The sequence below is a fragment of the Pyrgilauda ruficollis genome, unplaced genomic scaffold (genome assembly GCF_017590135.1).
Source record: "Pyrgilauda ruficollis isolate IOZ18807 unplaced genomic scaffold, ASM1759013v1 scaffold154, whole genome shotgun sequence".
NCBI classification, from domain to species: domain Eukaryota; kingdom Metazoa; phylum Chordata; class Aves; order Passeriformes; family Passeridae; genus Pyrgilauda; species Pyrgilauda ruficollis.
This window is the reverse complement of record NW_024514099.1, coordinates 560,885-577,534: the sequence shown is the minus strand read 5'-3', so window position 1 is coordinate 577,534 and position 16,650 is coordinate 560,885. Positions and strand designations below refer to the sequence as shown.

The 16,650-nt window shown below is 40.7% G+C and overlaps 1 protein-coding gene across 5 annotated transcripts in view; it reads left to right on the top strand.

Moving 5' to 3' along the window:
• RNF150 (ring finger protein 150) overlaps window positions 1-16,650 on the top strand; it is a 135,116-nt gene that overhangs the window by 50,486 nt on the left and 67,980 nt on the right. For all 5 annotated transcript variants that reach the window (XR_005954670.1, XR_005954671.1, XM_041461773.1 and 2 more), the window contains exon 2: window positions 15,291-15,541. Coding sequence is in view for 3 of the 5 variants with exons in the window: in XM_041461773.1 (XP_041317707.1) it covers window positions 15,291-15,541 (251 nt within the window). In the remaining 2 variants the exon portion in view is untranslated. The remainder of the gene's footprint in view (window positions 1-15,290; window positions 15,542-16,650) is intronic.

The following is a 16,650-nucleotide window of genomic DNA, read 5'->3' as shown; positions in this document are numbered from 1 at the left end:
GAAAATAAGGCCTGTGTGCCAGTCTATTAACACCTGTTGTCTAAAGAGAAGTCTATAAATAAAAGCAGACAACTTTTTCAGTGGTGGTAGATGTTTTCCCTTCCTTTCAGTAACCCTTCCACAGCTGACTTTACATCCAAAATGTCCAGTTCTGCATTGTTTTAGCCAGTGGGGGGTTTTCACTTTCATTTCATTGTGGAGAGAACCAGCTTTAAGGAGAAAAGGTGTGTGATTTCTGACTGGAAGTACAGATCTTTCCTTCCTGATTAAAGTGAGAAAATAAAGTTTATATGGCATTTGCTTTTCATATAATATAAATGCACCTTTGAGGTTGTCCTAGGGTGAGGTTATGATGCTTGTATCCCCAGTCGTGTGTTCTGTTCGTGCTGGATATTATGTACTGTGCCTTCAAGACTGGCTCTGAAGAGCAAGGTTTGTTTTGGTTTGTTATCAGCCTGCTCCCCCACGGCTGGCGGGACAGAGAGACGGGGCAGTACATAGTGCGGCTCTTGCTTTTGGCTTTGCTCTTTGCTGCTTTGCTTTGCTCTTGCTCCTGCTTCGCTCCTGCTTTGTTCCTGCTCTGCTTTTGCTTTTTGCTTCTGTTGGTAGTTTAGCTAAGCGGTCCAGATTTTTCCCGGGACTGTTTTTTCCCTTCCCTTTTTGGAACCATTCAAGCCTGCTCTGGACTGGGACCTGGGAAACACCGAGAGTTTACATCTTGTGGCTGCAGCAGCTATCCCCAGCACCAGAGGGAGCAACAACAGAGCCACCACTCCCAAGAAAGACTTTCTGAATTTGTCATCCTTTTCAGATCGGTGAAAGTGTTGTCATCTAGTATTGTTCATTTTGTGTGCTGGGGGTGTTTTGCTTGTTAAATAAACAGGTTCTTTCCACTTCTCTCCAAGGAATCCTTCCCGAACCGGTGGGGGAAAGGGGCTGTGTGGGTTTGCTCTCTGGGGGGGCCCCCTTTGGAGGTTTTCTCCCAGATTTGCCCTAATCCAGGACAGAGGTGTTTATATTACTGTCATAGCAAGGTGTGCATTAAAAAGATTTTTAAGAGAAGCTACATATACAAGCTATGCATGGATTGTAGAACTGTAAGGTTCCAGAGCATAGTTGTTTCTCTGTATTGCATTAAAAAGCATTCCAGTGGCTTTCTTCTTGTGAAGTCAGGAAAGATAAACAGTGTGCCTCTATAGAAATATAAATATTTTTCTCCAAGACATTTAGACTTTCACATGTTGTTGAAGATTGTTTTTCTTTCTTTTTTATTTTTTTTCCATCTGTAAGAAGTCCTGCATATTCAAAACATTTTCAGGCTCGATGTGTAGCTTAGGGTGGGTGTATCTTGCAGAGCTTGAGGTTTGGTGAGCACTGCCAGCTATTTCTAGGTTCACATGGTTCAGTCGTCTCGTTGAAGCCTGAAAAAACACTTCTCTTGTGTTTCATTTGTGGAGTTTTTATTTTTTTTTTCCCCCAGGATGTCTTTGTTTGTTCTGTTTCTTGTTTTGAATCAGGCTTTCTGCTCTTGAGCTTAAGTTGGAACATCACCTTATGAAAGATCATATGTGTTTGGTAACGTGCAGCTTGTGGTGCCTCTCCAGTCTCCCTCCTGGAGCCAAGGATGACCAGCTCAATAATAAACATTGAGGAATTCATTAGTGAGAGTCATGTGTGAACAGCAGCCTCTGGTGATCTTGAACTTCCTGTCAAATAATCTCATTTATCACTTGTGTTCCTTTAAGCCCAAATGCTAGTGGCAGTTACAGTTGCCAAGACAAGTATTGGTGACTCAACTTAAATAAGCACACACACAAACACACACACACTCTCATACACGTATGCATCCTTGCTGAACCCTTGTTTGGACTTCTGTCCATGTGGAAAGAGACACAGAAAAGTTAGTATTTTGTTAAATTTTCTTCTCAGCTGAATGTGCTTGACATAAGACCAGGGAAGTTTACCATCTCTGTTTCAAAGCTTCTGAGGAGCTGGGGTTCACATCTAAAAAATCGCAGAGGAATTTTTGCATTTTTCTAATCTGATCTGTTTACTAAGGATAAGTTTCAGTCAGTGTGCTTCTCCCAAAAAATAATCTTTCCCTGTCTAATCACTCTCACAGTTTAAAACTCCATAATTTATTTGTGATTTAGTTCTGATTTGAAAAGATTATCTTAATGCTTTAGCTGTACATTTTCCAGTGTAGACAAAGATACTCTTATTCAAATCAAATATGCATATACATATATGTAGATAAAGATATATATCTATATTCACATTATATGTGTATACATATAATCACGTCATCTCCTGGTTCTGTTTTCAATGAAGCTCCTCAAAATCTTCAGATCTCTACAAAAAACCCTCTCCACAGCCACAAGCATTTCCATTATTCTGTTTCTCTCAGTTCTTCTTTGCTTCTGCTCATTGTTTCCTGTTTATAAATCCCAGGATTGTACTTTTCTTTGCCACTAGGTTACTTCTGAACTTACCCTGATATGGCAGATTTTATTTTCGTTGGCTATTCTGCCAGACTTTCCAGTTTTCCATCTCTTTTTTTCATCTGTTTTTGTTTCGTTGGGGTTTTTTGTTGTTGTTGTTGATTTGGGGATTTTGGTGTGGGTGTTTTGGGGTTTTTTTTGGTGTTTTTTTTTTTTGTTGTTGTTGTTGGTGGTGGGTTTTTTTGGGGGTTTGGTTTGTTTGTTGTTGTTGTTGTTGTTGTTTTTTGGGTTTTTTTTGTCTTTTCTTTTTATCCCCTGATTTGTTTGCCCATTTTGACTTCCTTGTTCTTAGAAATACCACCTTGCTTGAAGAAGTTTGTTAAGAAATGTGCAGGGCCACAGATGATCCCTGGCGTCCCTCCCCTGCCACTTGTTCTGCTTTACTGAGCTATTTTTGTAAGTAGACTTTGTTGTGGGAAATGGCTGGGCTGGGTTTTCCTCAGGAACATTAATTGGTATGTGTTGGGAGTTACAGAAAACACGTGTAAGAACTAAAGTATCAGAAAATATTCCTTCTATTCCTCAACTCTGTTGAGTCCTCAGAGAGTTGGATTATTCTCTCCTATGCTTTAGAGGAGCCAGAAAGTGGGACTTGTAGACATGGGTGAGTTGGGGAAACCGGGGCTGTGTTCTCCCTGCTTTTTCTCTGTGACTTGGACACTTTGTCTCACTCTCAGTTTATAACATTTACCCGCTATTACAGCCACTCCAGAGAGATGATGATGGTGTTGCAGCAGCAGAGAATGGCATCCAGCCTTTTAGTGGGATTGAATGTGAAAATGTCCAGGGATGGGGCACCCACAGCTTCTCTGGGCAGCTTGTGCTGTCTCAGCACAGTCCATGGTGCCAGGCAGGTTTAGTTCTGCTTGCTGGTGCTGCTAAAGACTGGCATAGAGAGAGCTCAGGGTCTGTGATGGTAAAGAGAATTGTAGCTGCTTCAACCATTCTTTTCCTGTAGGAGTCAGGGCTCAGTCTGGTTATTTAGTTAGGCTGAAGAGCAGCAGACAAAGTTAAATATAATTACACTTACTTCAGAGCTGATAGTTGAATCAGTCAGTCAGAGGATTATTATCTAACACCAAGATAGTTCATTTGAGTAAAAAAACCTCAAACAAACCAAAAGTCTAATTAAGGAAACCCTCTGTCACCCCAAACCAATGTTTTTAGATGGCTTGTTCTCAGTTTTGTCCCAGTTGTTCTTAATTATGCCTCTGTTGGTGTTATCCTATGTTGTTTTTATCATATAAATCAACTGGTTGCTAAATTTTGTGTGTAGATAACCCTGACACGAGTTAAAAAGGAGTTTATTGCCCCCCAGACCTTTCCCCATAAGGTACAGAGAGGCCTGTAATGTGCTGAGAGCTGTATTTTACTCTAAAGCTATCATAGTTCTTAAAAATATTCTGATGTCTTTGTATTGGTGTAGATAATTAACTATGTCAGTGTGTTCACCATATAGGAAAGACCTGATATTTATCTTCTTCTTGGTTTTCTTTCTTTTTTATTAGACATTTTAAGTATCGCTTACTCTAAGGGATCATATGGACAGCTGGAAAATTGCAAAACTGACAGTGACAGAGACTAATAAAATAAAACTTGATTTCTTGACAAAGGAGATGATTTCTATTACCCACACCATATACTTTGCCCTGGTTTTTGTCTGAGTTGTACTGATTTTACTTCTTTATTTCAGTGTATGGAATAGGTCCTCAGTTTTAATCAGCTTTTTATCATAATGCCGAAAATGAAGGCCAAAGATTAAGCGGCTCTGCCCCATCCTCAAAATTGAAGATTTCCCTAACAAGGTTCCTGAGCAAACAAGACTTCTCCAACAAAAACCAGGAGAGACTTTGTTATTTGTGTTTATGTCTGAGGAAAAATGAGCTAAGACAGGGCCCCTGTTGCTGGACCCACAGGAGCATGTGTTTTTCCAGAAGCTGGGAAGATATATAGAAAATGGTTGCTTGAACTGAAAAATAATTTCAGAATTTCTTTGTACTTTTCAGAATGATTTTGTTATCATTGATTAAAGCAAATGAGGGCTAACTACTACATGAAAACTCAACTGCTGCTTTTGCAGAAGGTGCAAAAACTTGTGGCATCAGTGTCCCCTGCGACACCAACAGAAGGTGACAAAGAAGGTGGATCAGGCTTGTGGCAAGAACTTACGCTGAGCATGAACAATTGAACCCTTTTTTCTTCCTGGGGAAGTCTTTCAGGTGGCAGCACCTACAAAAAAATGTTGGCAAACAAGCCACTATTAATCAAACCTATCCAACCCCTATATGGAAAAGTATGTTCAAGGTATGGAATGGCTTCCATATGAAGAATGGCTGAGTAAGATGGGGTCACTCAACTTAAAAAAGAGAGAGCTAATGGTACATATTGTAGAGGCACAGAAAGCTCTTATACAAATCTAATAGCACTGAGGGATGATCAGCAGTGTTGGAGGGTTTGGACATGTGCTGGTGATATACTGCCTCAGCTTTTATTTCACTCTGCTGATGTGTTCCTCACCTTCTGCCTGAGATATTACTTATTTATCCTTTTGTTTCGCTTTTTACCATTTATTTTCCCTCTTTTCTCTCTTTTTGCTCCATTTTAATTCATTGTTCTTATCACAGACTGATAAAAACAGTTTTTGCACCTCTGGGGACGTTATATTTCCCTTAGTGAGGAAAGAGGAAATTCCCTGAAGTAATTTTCTGAAATTTCTGGATTGTTGCTCTGTTTCTTGTCCAGCTAATTCAGGGTCAGTCAAACTGGAGTATGCCCAGTAATGTTCCCTAAAGCCACAGCAGATGTGCCATGCTTTTTTTCTAGCTCTTTACTCTTTCAGTCTGTGCTTTTTGAACCACACACCACTCCAGCCCACGTAGAGCCGTCAGAGCTGTGTGTGGCTTCGGCCAGAGTTGTCTGAATCACTTAGTCTGGGGATTTTCATTCATCTTCTCTGGAACAGAAAAACACATGCCCTGCAAGGCTGCTCTGACTGGCAGGTTTGATGGTGTAGGAGGAAGAAGTGCATAGTCCTGCCTCTCCGAACAGGAGACAGCATCCCTTATTCCCTTATCTCCAGTCTGCAGCCCATGGTGTCCCATTCCTGAGTCACTGTGGAAGTGGGGATCACAGGGAAGCTGGGGTAGGCTTGAGCTGTCCTGCACAAGAATTGGAGTCCTGAGGTGGCTCTGCTAACTGGTAGCATGACCTGCTGTGCCTAGGAGGTACTGGGAGAGCCCTCACCAGCCTGCAGGTGCCACAGCACCTTTGAAACTGGTTGGACTTGCACTGGGAACTGATACAGTTCCAGTCTTTGGGTCAGTGATGAGAACTAGTGATTGGAACTCAAGCATTTTTGTTGAAATTATATTTTTGCATACGTGCTTTCTTCTCTTTTTTCCTGTTTTAATGGCTTGGAAATTTCCTGATTCTCTGCTCTGCAGGGAAAAATGTTGTTTGTTTAGTGTATGTCACTAATATTTTTTTCATGTTATGAGTAATTGAACAGGATAGGTCAGTACGTGAAAAAAACACATTAATTCTGTCTTAAGTTTAGATTAGAAGCTTCATAATAATGCATGTAGTAATAATGATTAATCAACATAATAATGGCAGCATTTTTTTCTGTGTAGAGAATATATATTTACAACCTTCTAAGACCACCAGGCACGTTAACATTTATGTTTGCATTGTACTCTACCCTGACTACATAAGATACTATTTAAGGCATATTGTCTTTTGGCACAATTCCACTGAAAATAACAAAGCAGCTTCTGCTTTAGACAGTGGGTGTGTTTTGCCAGAACTCTGGAAAGGTTGTATTTTACTAATAAATTATCCCTATAGCATTTTTTGGTCTGAGTTGGAGCATAGCTGAGCTGTAAAGCCTGCATGAAGGAGTCTTTCTGGCCCCCGGTACATAAAAAAACCTGTAAGTGTCCCAGTGCAAATTCCAATACAGAAAACAAGTCGCATATGCTATTAGCAGTATATACATGGTTTAGAAATCAAGGAAGAATTATAGGGAGGTCTTCAGTACAAAGGCTTAGCAATTATAATAAAGTACTATCCTGGTTAAGATAGCAGTCTCGACAATTTGTGCCTTAGGTTGGGCTGGGATCTAAGCAAACCTCTTGAAAAACAACCTGTTTTCTGTAATTAAGTCTGAATATGTATCACTGCATTGGTTCATAAACATTGGTTAGTTCAGCAGACTGATGAGCTGATACTGTAGAAAAGAAGCCCAGGAAAAATGCAGTTATCATGCTGAATTTCATTTTGTGAGTTTTGTAGCTGTTTGCTTATTTTTCCTTTGCTGCAGTTGCTGCATAAAATTTAGATAAAGTCAATATATTCTGAGCTCTTACAGCCTTGGCAAGATCAGCATTGATTGCAAAAACATGAACAAAATTTCTTTGTCCCTAAACAGCAATAAAGTATATGAAGCTGCTTTCCCCAGGAAAGATCACAGAAGTCATCATCAGTCAGAAGCATCTTGCCTCTTCTGGATTTAGCATCAAAAGAAGTTAACCAAGAACAGCTCTGCTGGAGGTTGTTGTTGTCCAATTCAGGACAGAGTAGCAAAACTTTTATATTCCTTACTTAAATACTGTAGTCAGTCATTTACATAAGTACATCTTTTTTCCTTATGTGTTACTTAATTATCCTAATAGATACTTGCTTCTGCAATGGCAAGTGTTTCATAGCAATAAGATTGTCTAAGGAAAAAAAATAGTTTGTGTAAAACAATGTCCTAATTTCCTTCTTTTGCAAATGGGAAAAGTGCTGTAGGGAAAAGATGTTGCTGCTCTCTCCATGGTTGTTGCATTTGCCTTTTAAAGGAAGCTTGATTTATAGTTAAATGTTTTGGAAGATGGGTAAAGGACCAAGGCGAGTGCTAGCAGTGTCAAGGAGAAGTGGGAAATTAGTGAGAGGGTAAGCTGAAGGAAATATCACTCTGCTTAATAACATACAAGGAAAACAACTTGGAAATGTTGGTGGGAGGAGATGAAAGCTCCTGCATCATTGCAAAGCATGGGCTCTAGAGTAAAAAAAGAAAAATTATTATATGGCAAAATCTTGTGTTCTGATAGCTTCAGTAGCTTGATAGCCACAAAAACAGGACTATGAGCTACTGGGCTGTATTTGCTTCTGGCCTTCCCTTACATTTTTTTCTTCTCAGTCTGGACACCCCAGAAGGGCTGCCTGATGGGTCTCAGTTTTAGCAGTAGGAACAGAGAACAGTGGCATTCCTGCTTTGCTGTTCTGCATCTCTCCTCCTCCACCCAACAGGGTGTGAAGGCAGAGAGGCTGCAGCATCGTGGGGGTACCTGGGAATGGCAGTGCCTGTGGATTGCAGAAGTGGGTGGACAAAGACGTCTGCGTCCTGCTCTGCAGCTTTCCCACACTGTAGGCTGAATTCCTGCCTAAATCCTCCCTAGTCCCTTGCCCCTGGTGACAGTAATGCCCTTCTGGGGTGGCACTGAGAGAAGAGGTGGCCAGGCCCATCTGCAGGACCCAAGTGTGATGTTCAGCATGAGGGCTGATGGAGGATGCAGTCACCTCACATGTTGCTGCTGCTTTCCTCTGCTTTATGCTGTGTTCATACCCCTGTGAGGGAAGCCGGACATTTGGTGTTCACATATGTGCTACAGAGCTCAGAGCCATCAGCCCACCCTCCTGCTTCCACATCGGAAATGCACTCTTCTGCCTTGGGTCATTTCCTCACTGGGGCTTTAAAAAGCAAGAGGCACCGACTGCCTCAGCCCCTGTCCTTCCTTGTTCATCACTGGTCTCAGAAACAGGTATGGTTTCCCTATTTCGGCTCAGACAGTGAGTTCTTGGTATAATCAGACCTCTGACTTTGGCCCTGTTGGTTTGGTGTAATGATTTGAGTTAATCATCCTTCTCTCCACAGGAGTTAAAACTTTCAGTTCCCAGTTCTCAAACTATAGTTTGAGACAAAAGGTCCATCTATCTCAGATAGCGTTTCTCATAATGGTGAGCAGCAGCTGCATAGGGAAGAGAATAAGCACAGTTACAGGTAAACATTGAATCCTGCCTATCCAGAATGGCTCTCCCAGCCTTCAGCAGTTTGTGATCCCTAGATGTTTTTTGTACCTAGTTGCTCTTGGATGTTTTGAACACCTAGATCCTGTGTTTTAACCTCTTATGTTCTCATGTGAGGCCCTTCCTCTTTTATTCAGAACTGCTTTTTTGGCTTGAGAGTCTTAGGTGAGGAATCTCACTGAATAACTTTGGACAAGCTGATCTGTAGCTGCCCATATCTGTTATGAAACCTCATTAGAAATTGGTGTCCTTTCCAGTCCTCTGGCACTGAGACAGTTTATGTAAGAGATTATAGATCACAGTCTGTAGTCATTCACCTGTGACACATGATGTGATGACTTATGTATTACTGCCACTTACTGTATATTGCTCTTCTCCTGCCAAAGTTTTTGCTGTAGTATCATTTATTAATGCTTCAATTTGAGCCCAATGCCTTGAATACCCAGTAGGGAAAGGTTCCTGCAGGGAACAGTCCTTTTACCCACTTTGATTTCTTACCAGTAATGTAAAGTTTCCCTGTTTGCCTACATAAGTGTCTAGGACGTTGTTTAAACAGTATTATGCTTCTTCTTCCCCAAATTGGGTGAAGCTCAGAGATCAGGATTTTGGAAATATTGCTTTGATTTTCAAATGTACTTTTTGAGTTCACAAAAACATAATGTAAGGCTAAGTTGTTGGGTTTTTCTAAGAAAAGCAGGTAGCAGCTATTATTCTGATCAATTTGTAATTGCACCATGCAGAATAGAAGAACTGAGCCTGAGGTCTCAGTGGGTGGTCATAAAGACTCAGAACCCTTGTTACAATTATGAAGATAGTAGTTCAAGGGCATAGTTTGCAACTGAGATAGTAGTTCAAGGCCAGCTTGGATGGAGCCCTTAGCAATCTGATCTAATGAATGGCATCCCTACCCATGGCAGGAAGGTTGGAAGGGATCTTTAAGATCCCTTCCAACCTAAACTTTTCTATGATTGTGTGATATTAGGGCAATTCACACAGGCATTCTCAGTAGCCTATATACCATTTCTCATGTAACTTCATTGGAAAGGTACCAAACACAAATATAAAGCAATACTCTTTTCAAAGAGAGCAAGATCTGCAGCAGAAGGTGGTATCTTCTGATGGCCAGGCAGACTGTTCTTGGCTGTAATTTAGACAATCACCACAGCATCATCACCATGGAGTCCTCTTCATTCTCTTCAGTAGTAATTTTTCAGCTGAGTTGCTGTTCTGGAGAGGAAAAAAATAGTATTTTTTAACAAATGTCTGTCATTTACTCCGAATTTGCTTTAAGATATCATCTTAAAGCATTTTTACCCATCATCCAAACCATAGTGTAAAATTCGTTCACAGGGAAGTAGGCAGCAGCACAAGCTGTGGCAGGAGAGCTCAGTGGTTGGCAGCACAGTGAGTCCTTATGCAGAGGGAGCACTGCTGAGCTCCCAGGAAGCACCACCACCACCGCTGCCACTGAATTCCCTGACACTGCCTGGGGCTGGCACAGACTGCAGGCTGAGCCTGGGTGGGATGTGGAATAGGTTAGATTTGTGTCTGTTTTACTTCCTTACAATAGCTGCTGGTTACTGAAATGGATTCCTAAAAACAAAATCATTTCTTCAAGAAGTAAGGAAGAGTTGCTTAGGCTCTTGCACCTTCCTGTGAAGTTTCTGTTCCTGGGCTCAGAGCCAGATTGAGCCCTGGGCAATTTCAGGGCAATGTCAGGGCAATTTCTGAATTCAAAATAGTGTTTGGATTTTCACTTACAAAATCTTTACTGCTTGATTTTGATCTACAATATAAGACAAATCTTCATTTATATCTTGATAGGATATCTTGGAGAGAAGACTCTATATGGCTCCCAATTGAAATTCTATTCAAATAGTTCAATTAACTTCTCTGACTGACTTCTAGCTGTTGCCAAGCATGAAGAATTAAACTGCCTATTCTAAAATGCGTCAGAAAGACCACATTTTAGAGTCTCCATCAAAAACTGACAAAGCATTAAAGAAGCAGCCCTGCCACTGCTGGGCCTGACTGCTAATGAGAAGAGAGGACTGTGTTCAGTGTCACCTCTGAAAGCTCCTGGAGCAAAATCAAGAATATCACAGGTTTGTAAGCACAGCCTGCAGCCAAGGTGTAGCATTTATGTACATCTTCTGGGTGTAAAACTTGTTCATTTCTTCTACAAAAGCCACTGTTACTGCACTAAAGTCTTTCATTTCCTCTGTCACTAGTGAATAGATGGTTACCCTTGAAGTTTGCAGGTTTTGCATGAAGGCATACCTGCTGAAATGTATTTCCGTAGCCAAGTACTGCATGGAAAGAGTGGGTTTGGAGAGGGTGTTTTGGATCTTTTTCCGAAGCATGCGTTTACTCCACCCAGAAATATTCAATTAGGCAGGTATGCTTCAGCAAGTTAAAATGACTTAAATCATCCCAAATGCCTGTAACTTCTGCCTTACTTGTTTCATTAGGAGAGAACACTGATATGTTAAATGCTTCCTTAGCCAAAAAATAAAGAAGAATAAAATCCATTCACTGCAGCCTAAATACCTTTGATTTATGGATCTCTGATTCATCCTGACAGCTGCTTAAAAATTCATGTCAAACTCTGCATTCATGTTTGCCAGAAAAAGAAAAGAAATGTGTTAGGGAACAGGAGTGCCACAAAATGCAGCTCCCACTGTGGGTGCGTTTAATGAAAGGCAGGGGTAGCATTTAACTTGCCAGGGAAGCATCAGTACATGTTACTAGATCCTTTCTCTTCTTTAAATCTGTTGAGCAAATGTGTACTTGGGCATAAAAATGCACCTCTAACACTGATGTCTCATTAAGTTATTTCCCTTCTTTAATTTGCATACTTTTTGTGTATGTTGCAGCTTATGTGAAACTGAGGTAATACAAATATTTTGTTTAAAAAGGGAGAAGAGAGAAATAAATTATTTTATTTTTCTTTTATTTTCTTCCTAATATGAACATACTTGAGATTAAAAACATAACTTAATAACATGATTAATAAATAGCATTCTCTGTAATGTTTTGGAGAAATTATAATAACATCAGTAAAACATTTTTTTAAAAATCTGATTATTATTTGTCACTGCTCTGGTTATTTTTTCCAACAACGCTTCATTACAAGTGCTAATTTTTTCCAAGAAAATAACCAGGTAGCCTGAAATTTTAATTTATTAAGGGTTTGAATAAATAAAAGCAGCTGCTTTCCTCTTGGAATAACAGTGTCTTCTACATTTTTATTTCGTATAGTAGTTTTATTTAGTATATATCCATGGCTTAGTGTCCTGTGTCCAGAAATATATTAAAACTATTTTAAACATAATAAACTATAATATAATTGAACATAATTAAACACATTGTTAAAGTTTTTTAAGATGTGCAAGATTCAAGATGATTAAATCATTAAGATACTACCTATATGTTCTACTGGAAATGGGTTTGTCTCTATCTCCATTTTCATAGACTTTCAGGTGATATCCATGCAGTGTCCTAGGTTGTATTGATGATGATGTTAATGGTCTGTACTGGCAAAGTCAGTTGGACAGAGAGCAGTGATTAAATTCAGTAATTTTGGCTGTGGAATTTTTCACTGTGGGTTTTTTTGGTTTTTTTTTTTTTTTTTTTTTGGCTATGCATGAGATTGGTTCTTTGGTTTTCCTGTAGATTGAATTTAATTTTTTTTTTTTTTTTTTTTTAAGATGGGGAATAGAACAAAGGAAGCCATGTTGACAGCTAAGCCCTGCTCCAGACAATTTTTCTTTTTGACTGCAGGAAAATTACTGGCATGGCACCAGTGCCCTTCTCAGCCACTTTGAGACTTGGCAAATTCTCCCTAGGCCATTAGGGTAATGTTTGCATTAGCCTTTTGTAATAAAAGGGTATCAGAAGAGTTGCAAGGCTAGATTTATCTTGACTGCTGATGGTGGACTCTTGGAATAAAAAAATAAAGGGGAGTAGCTGAAAAACAGTAATGCTTTATAGAAGAGTATCAGCAGGAAGGTTAAGTTTCCAGTCATGAATATCTAAAACTCCTGACTCGGCCATACATTTGATCCTCTCTGTTCATTGACTGACCTGTTCATAATCACAGAAGCATTATGATGGAAAGCCTCATGAAAGGAAGAAGGGTGGTGTTTGTACTTCTGCTCTGAGACTTGAGAAGGAGGGTTCAGTTCCCAGCTTCACAGCAGATTTCTCTGAGTAGCAGCAGTCTGCCACAGCTATTTCAGTACCTCCAGTGATGCAGGCACCCAGCAGAATTTTATAGAGTTTCCACCACAATTAGTGTTTTCTGCAGAACACCACCCCCCTGTGTATATCCAAACTCATGCCAAACACCTCATGGCCTTCAGCATCCAAATCCAATTGAAAACCTGGTTTATACCTCCCAGGGTTTCTTAGTGAAGAAATGTCTGACCTAGACTTTGAAGACCAGGATACAGTGCTGAACTGGTGAAGCTCACATTGGATACCAGCTTGGAGGGAGAGGGATCCTGTTGAAAATGCAAGTCACCCTCCCATACCTCCATTTGTGGCTGAATGATCCCTTCCCATTTCCATGAATGCCCCTCTGAATGCAGTGCTTTCTCCTCCTGCCACAGTCAAAATACTGACAGCCATGGGATTAACAACATCAGCCGATTTCCTGGGATTTCATGTGAAATTCTGAGGCCCCACCCCAGCATAGCTCTTTGAGTTCAGACACCCCCAGTTTGTACCTTTCTAAATGCCAGTTTGTGATCATTTCATTTGCTATTGTTCCTAGCACATTTTTACATTACAATACACCCTGTCTGTCCTTAGCTACTTAGAACAACTGGCTATTGCAAAACATAGTTTAAGTGTAAAAATTGTCTACATGCTTATTTCATGAAGTGAAAGAACAAAATATCCCTAATATTAAACTGTAAAGCAGTGATAGTTTTTTTGTGAGGCCATAAAAGGCATTTAACAACCTGGTGATTCCCAGATAATTTCAGACCACATATATTATGTGGTCTTATACACAGAGGACTTTAAATTGAAAAGAAAATAGTTTCACCAATGTGTGATGCAATTAACATCAAACAATGCTGTACAGAGAGGAAAATTAGTGTGGAGTTGAGAATGGCTAGATCAGTGGAGGGCCCAATTCACAGGATCATGATAGAAGGCTTGGCAGGACTGTAGGAAGTCCCTGCTTCATCCCGTTAGTGGGATTTTGCTGCATCAGCTGTGCAGACTTGCATCCTTGTGGGGCCATGCTGCATGCAGTGTCAGGGGCTGATATGGGCTGCGGAGGCAATTTTATGTGGAATTAAACAATGATCTTTACTTTAAATTTGTATCAGTTGGAGAGTCAAGCTTCCAGCAGAGTCCCAAATTGCTGTATGGGCTTGGACTCTGGGGAGTCACTGGGAACATGGTAAGCTGCTCTTTGGTTGCCAGCCTGGTGCAAGAGCAGTGATGCTTTGGCATTTCCGCTTGTGAAACCATGTGGGAATCTGTGATTGAAAGTGTTTCTTATCTGGATGCAGAGTTTGGAGGGGCTTCTCTGACAGACTCATGACCCTGCAAAACAGACTGTGATAAATGTATATGGAATGTTGGATGCAGTATACCTCCCTTTTTGCCGTGTTTACAGCAATATCATCCAGATAAGCCTCAGAAGTGCTAGAAATCTGTGTTTATGTCAGCCCATGGAACACATTTTACATATCTCACCAAGATTAGTATGTAGAAACACACTGTGTAACTGGTTTCAGTTGAAACCTTCACCAGATCCATATGACTTCCCTCTTGGTAAACAGGAGGGAAGAGCAGAAGAAAGCACAGACAGATTTCTTGTTACTTTTTTTGCCAAAGCTGGACAAATCAGAGGGTTGGGCAATCACCAGCCATAGGAAGTTCAACAAGGAAAAGTGCCAGATTCTGCACCTGGAATGAGGCAACCCTGGATGTACAGACAGACTGGGGAATGAGAGGCTGCAGAGCAGTGCTGTGCGCAGGGACCTGGGGGTCCTGGCTGATGGAAAGTTGAATGTGAGTCAGCAGTGCCCTGGCAGCCAGGAGGGCAACTGTGTCCCAGGGGGCATCAGGCACAGCATTGCCAGCTGGGCAAGGGAGGGGATTGTCCTGCTCTGCTCTGCACTGGGGCGGCCTTACCTCGAGTGCTGGGGGCAGTTGGGGTGCCACGATGTAAAAAAGACATGAAGCCATTAGAGAGTGTCCAAAGAAGGGCCACGAGGATTGTGAAGGGCCTTGAGGGGAACTTGTATGAGGAGTGGCTGAGGTCACTTGGTCTGTTCAGTCTGGAGAGGAGGAGACTGACGGGGAGACCTCAGTGTGATTATAACTTCATCAGCAGGGGAAGCAGCACTGATCTCTTCTCTCCAGTGAGCAGTTATTGGACACAAAGAAATGACATGAAGTTGTGTCAGGGGAGATTTAGGTTGGATATTAAGATTTTTCACCCAAAGGGTAGCTGGGCACTGGAACAGCCTCCTCAGGGAAGTGGTCACAGAGCCAAGCCTGACAGAGTTCAAGAAGCATTTGGACAAAGTTCTCAGGCACATGGTGGAATTCTTGGGATGTCCTGTTCAGTGTCAGGAGTTGGACTTCAGTGATCTTTGTGAGTCCCTTCCAACTCAGGATAATCTGTGATTCTATGATTGCCTTTTGGTGATCACTTGTTTTACTTAAGGGTCCCTTTCTCTCTCTGTCTGATAGGCTTAGAAGATGTTGTAGCAATAATGATTCCTGAACCCAAAGGAAAAGAGATAGTGAGCCTCCTGGAGAGGAACATTACTGTGATGATGTACATAACCATCGGGACTCGCAACCTGCAGAAGTACGTTAGCCGGACCTCGGTGGTGTTTGTCTCCATCTCCTTCATTGTGCTGATGATCATCTCCTTGGCATGGCTGGTCTTCTACTACATCCAGAGATTCCGCTACGCAAATGCCAGAGACAGAAATCAGGTGAGCAGGGCTGGAGTAACAGTTTGTGTTTCCAAAAAATCACCACAGGATTTATTGTAGAAGTAAAAGTTAAAGAAATTGTCAGTGTGTAGTAAAAACAGAAAACTAAAAGAAATCCCAAGAAAGTGAAAAGTATAGGAATATAAAAATGACTGGGAAAATCAAAGACTTAATGTCAGTATAGATGGGATACAAGAAAAAAAAGAAATTAATAGTGTATATATATTATGGGTTTTTTTCCTTATGCAAAACACAAAAAATAGACAGAAAGGTAATGTTTATTTGTGAAAATATTGTTGTGGTACATATAGCCAAATATTATAGCAATGTGTATAACTAAGGACCCTTGAGATCAAAATGCTAACTAAAACATTGTGAGGCATGTGTGTGTGAAGCAATGATCATGGTGAGTGAAGAAAGCGGGGAAAAAAAACTATTCTTACTTTAATGCTTCCTTAGAAAGGTCTTGGGCTAGAAAGACAAATATGTTCTTCTTCATTTGACAATGATCACTGAACAGGACTGTAGTGATAGTCACTAATTATTAAACCGTTGTTATTGGTTTTGGCATCTTGTCCAAAGCCCTTGAAAGAGATAAAAAGCCTATAGAGCTGAAGAGAAGTCAGTAGCAGTGGTTTTATAAAGCACTGCCCATCTTTATGGTAGTCCAGCAGTGAATAATAATAGCAACAATAATAATAAATTTACTATTTTCTTGGCCAGATGCAACTATCTCAGCAGAACTGGGAAGCTCAGGCTTGTACATTTCATTCTAATGGTATAGTAGAAAATGTTATCAATGTATGTAATTTGAAGAGATAACCATTTTATTGCACTGTAAAAAATGCACTGTATTCAGAGAGGTTTCTAAACGCTCAATAAATTACTGTCAGGGCCAGGAGGGCTGCCTTGCTTATTCTGCAGAAAAGGTAAAATTCAGAGTGTAAATAACCATCTTGTAGAGAAAAACCCTGCTACACGCTCTTTAACAGATACTTGACGTGTAGGAATCCCTCGCCTTCCCCCATTGAAATTCAGGCATCCTCTGAGATAGGGAGCAGCTGCTCTGTATTTACAGACAGAAAGAATGTATTTTCCACTTAAATATA